The 4,688-nt window shown below is 37.6% G+C and overlaps 1 protein-coding gene across 1 annotated transcript; it reads left to right on the forward strand.

Moving 5' to 3' along the window:
- LOC140144568 (fatty acid-binding protein, intestinal-like) lies at window positions 1-4,688 on the forward strand. Its single transcript, XM_072166387.1, has 2 exons — window positions 1-245; window positions 3,966-4,688. Exon 2 carries the CDS (start codon window positions 3,982-3,984, stop codon window positions 4,354-4,356), a length of 375 nt encoding a protein of 124 aa, XP_072022488.1. The 5' UTR covers window positions 1-245; window positions 3,966-3,981; the 3' UTR covers window positions 4,357-4,688.

Consider the following 4,688-nt stretch of genomic DNA (forward strand, 5'->3'; position numbering starts at 1 on the left):
TTGTATATTTGCCCCCGGTCTCGACCATCCAATCACTTCAAGACAAATATTTTTCATTTTTATCCAACCAATCTGAACCATGGAATATATTTATCTAGCCAATGAGAAAGCGTATTTTTGGAACATGGGAATATTGAGTGACATGTTAGGAATATAAAAAGCGATGTTTGAGAACGTCTCGTCCCTGATTCAAGTCCGCTTGACGACGATTTCTGAATAATCACTTAATTTGCAGTCTAATCAAGGTATGTTGCATTACTACTACTAGTTTGCTTAATTCTCACAGTCGAGTCGCTTTTACTTTTTTACGGTCAGACCAGAAAAATAAATGTTTGATTGTCCATAGATCCCTTCCAATGGGTAGGGTCAGTCGGTCGATCGGATTCTTTTTATTAATCTTTTTTTTTAATTTTAAGGTTATAGCCTAATTATAGCTGGACAAAATAGCCCATAATAGTTGTGAGTTGTGACTTGGGATATTTCTCTACTGTTACCACTTCATTCCTGTTTTTTAAAACAGTTTAGAAGTGGAGAAACTGTCCCGGGGAAACTGTTCGAAAAACTTTTTAGGATGTCAAAAATTTTGAAGAAAAAAACCCTTTTTTCTGGAATTTCCAAAATTAGGGTTGGTATTCGTTTATACAGTAAATAACAAAAAACTGTTTTCTCCAGATTAGGGCCGGTCGGATAAGGACAATCAAACAACTTTTTTGCCTCTCGTGTTCAAATATGCATTCAAACATGTGTAGAGCTATCAGACCAAAAACTGTAATATACCGTAAAAAATGACGCTTAATTGATCCTTGCGTCATTATGGAGTTTGAGCAAATAAATTACAGATCCAAGCATATACAAACAAGTATTATTATAAGACCAATCTATTGTATTGGTATCGGGATTGGTATATTCACGCTTGTTTCATATTAATTGAGCTTTCATCAAAAAATATGTTTGTAACGAGTTTTTACGGTATTTTATGATGATTATTTTACATGTTTTATATCTAGAAATAAGAAATTATCTTTCTGTATAGAATGTAGTAAATTTCTTGTTTAAAGGGCAACATTTAGAAAAAATTGGGACATTGGGACACCCTGTATTTAATTTTAGCTTATTTACTGCATACAGCTTTGGGAGAGTTGATTGTGTTTTACCATATAAAATTCAGTTAATTTTGAGAATGGCTTTGTGGGCCTAATGTAACGGGCATCCGGTATTCGCAAAGTTTGCACTCCTTTCTTTATCATGTTTGTAAACGGATGATTCAATTCTAATCCACAAATTCAACATTACATTTCCTAAAAAACCTACAAGTCAGGTTAGTGTACTACTAGTATATGTGACGTGCCATGTCAAAAGGAGACACTTTTTGGAAATTGAGATATCGGCCTTTAAAAATATTATTGACAATGTTGAGAATAGGAATTACCTTGAAAAATATCTCCAAAAATACAAGATGCCAGTTAGGCCTCGTATCCATAGGCTGTTCCCTTGTGGCGTGTGCCCTTGTTCCGTGTTTACTTTTTCCCATGTGACCTGCCACACAGACAACCTATGGATACGGCCACTAAGCAAAACAAAGGTTCGTTGTCTGTTTGTGTGGCAGGTCACATGGGAAAAAGTAAACACGGAACAAGGGCACACGCCACAAGGGAACAGCCTATGGATACGAGGCCTTATATTCCGGTACTATCAGACAATATTTCTAACATTAATAAAATCACAAATTCGCAACAAACCCAAATTGTGAAAAAATCATCCCCGGGCAGAATTTTGGCTATTTCTCCATTCATGATCCTGCCCAAAAGTGTCTCCTTTTGACATGACACGTCACATATAGTTTAGGACTTATACCAGACTTTAAAAGTGACTCGAGTCTTTTGACTCGACATGACTCAAGAAATTGCTAGACATGACTAGACTCGACAACAGTCCCGCGCGCAGGATTGGGGGGGCGATTTTGTGATATTCCCAAAATATGGACCTTTCTTGACTCCCAAAAACGTGATTTTTGTTGGCTCGCTACGCTGGCAAATTGAAATATTTGGAACTTTTTTTATATTTTTGCAAATTGAGGGGAGGGACATTTGCTGAAATCACTTGTTTAAGAAACTGAAACTGCATCTTAACGTCCACGCACACGTTCCAGATACACGGTCAATCATGCACTGGACACGTGGGGGGGGGGGGGGCATGTCCCCCATATTTTGGCAAAATGAACCACTGTATGGAAATCCAGGCCAACTTCCAGTCCCCCCTCACACACGCCCACACCCTGCCCCTTTCAAAATAAGCCCCCTCCAAGACATATCATGTGCAACCAGATACTCAAGGATTTTGGGAATGTCGAAAATTGTCTATTTCTTCCCAGGGGCAATAGAAGCTAACCAGATATAGTGATAGAAGCACGTTTGCTTGTGTGTCAATATGTTTGTTTGTTATTTATGCGCCATTGCGTGGCAGATATTCAATCATGCTAAATAAAATCTAAAGCTTACTATAGACTAAAAGAAACACGATCTTTTTTGGGCAGTTTTCTTTTTTGTTATCGTTATAATTACAATACACTATCACATGAATTTTCATTACGTCCCCATGTTTGTTCTTATTTAAAGCGCCACCTTAATTTTACAATAATATAATTCAAAATTTAAGTGAGGTAACATCACATTTTCTCCCAAGCTCTGTGAGCAAATAAACAAACGACAGGACTCCCAAAAAAACGGAGCCCGACAAATGTAATGCTTAATGTGTTTTAATTAAAACTCATTTTTGGACACCCTGCATTGTCTTCTTTACCAATGCAGTCACAGCAATAAATACTCCTGTTTGGAAAACAATCCATAAGAATTAAATAGCCAAAGCTATATTCTGAATAGAATAATTATGCTCCACCCCCATGAAATACCATGATTGCCTAACAATAGTAACCGAAATGGTAACCTGAGCTTTAATGCTTTTTATTTGAAACCAATCCTCTTGCATCCATGTAGTATACCGTATTACACTTTTATACTGCAATATATATGCCTTAGTCCTTACAATTCATAATCTTTCTTTGATTACTATGCTAATGTTACAATTAATTTAAAGTAAATGCAGTTAAATTTCAAGCTGTTTCAGCACATCACATTAAAGCTCCAATTTTGGACACCCTGCATCCGGGCCCTGCATACAAAATAAAGAATGATTAAAAGTTAATGAGATAATTTATCAAGTTTAACGACTATGGTGTGAGGCAATTAAACATGCTACTTTGGTACTAATTGCCCCTGTAATTAAATGTTTAATGAAGCTAAAGTCAAGTTTGACTAACTGATAAAAGTCTATATAAATGCGGTTCACCGGGTCATCAGCGCGTTATCAGTAAGCTACAACGCGTGACGTTTCATTGCAACATCTTCGTAGTGTATATACTTAGGTATACTTTTATCACGAACTTTGATACTTACACTACTTGTACTATCTCAATGTTTAATCGAAGCAAATAATACCTTGTAAGATGTTCAAAGATTATCTATATGACGCTCATGATTCTTTATACCAGGACATAGGTCACTTAATCAAGTTTTGCAATTCATGCGACTCTTTTGTCCTTTTCCCTTGGAATTTCGTCGTCCTTTTTCATGGGCGCAGCATTTGCCAGGAGCATTTGATCACAATCATCCATCAACAAATGCTACGTACAGCTCAACTTATCATAAAGACGTTTCGTCCTGACACCTCTAATACGGTATTCCTACCAATTTAAGTGGCCTATCATCAAAGATCCTTATTTTAAAGATCTTTGCCTTTATCCACCATGAGTCCTGTATTATGTTTATGCCCATTGCCCAAAGCATGTACTATTCATTTGTATATGCCTACGCGTCCTGATTTATTATTTTATTTCGTTATATCTAAATTCAGCAATTACATATTTACATTTATTTATGTTTCTCTTTCTATCTCTCTTTCATTGACAGACAAATCACTATCACCATGCCTTGCGATTTCAGCGGAAAGTGGACCCTTGACCGCACCGAGGGCGGCGCAGAATTCGCCAGCAAACTAGGCATTCCTGCCGACAAGATCCCCAAGACCGCAGACCTTGTAGTCACCCAAGATGGCAACAACTTCAACTTCAAGATCATCACTGAAGCCAACACCAGGGAGCACAAGGTGGTGGTAGGTGTGCCATTCAAGGAGAGCATCTTGGGAATGGAAATCGAAGGTACCGCTAACTGGGAAGGCGACAGACTGGTGACCAAGACCGAGAAAGGATCCCAGACCGTCCGTGAGATCGTCAACGGCGAGTTGGTTGTCTCCATGACCGTACAAGGAGCCACCGCCAAGCGTGTCTTCAAGAAATGTTAGATTTCTACATCGACCTATTTCTTTTAATATCGCAGCTATTTTAATGTACATTTGAACTTGCCACTGGATTTTAAACCGTTACATCTACAAACTAAAACAATCTCTGATAAGAACTCCTTCGCTCGTTTACTGCCTAACACAGGCATGAACTCCAGAATTCTGATAGAAGCCGAACTTGAGCAATTGCATGAGCTCTATTAATAAGACTTTATACATAAATGGAGAAACAAACTAAAAGTTTAAGAACAGTTGAACATCGACGAAAAATGAGAATGCGTTTTTAGAGCTCAGCAAATCTTCATAACGATGCAATAAATTTATACTTTTGCAAA

The sequence above is a fragment of the Amphiura filiformis genome, unplaced genomic scaffold (genome assembly GCF_039555335.1).
Source record: "Amphiura filiformis unplaced genomic scaffold, Afil_fr2py scaffold_63, whole genome shotgun sequence".
NCBI lineage: Eukaryota > Metazoa > Echinodermata > Ophiuroidea > Amphilepidida > Amphiuridae > Amphiura > Amphiura filiformis.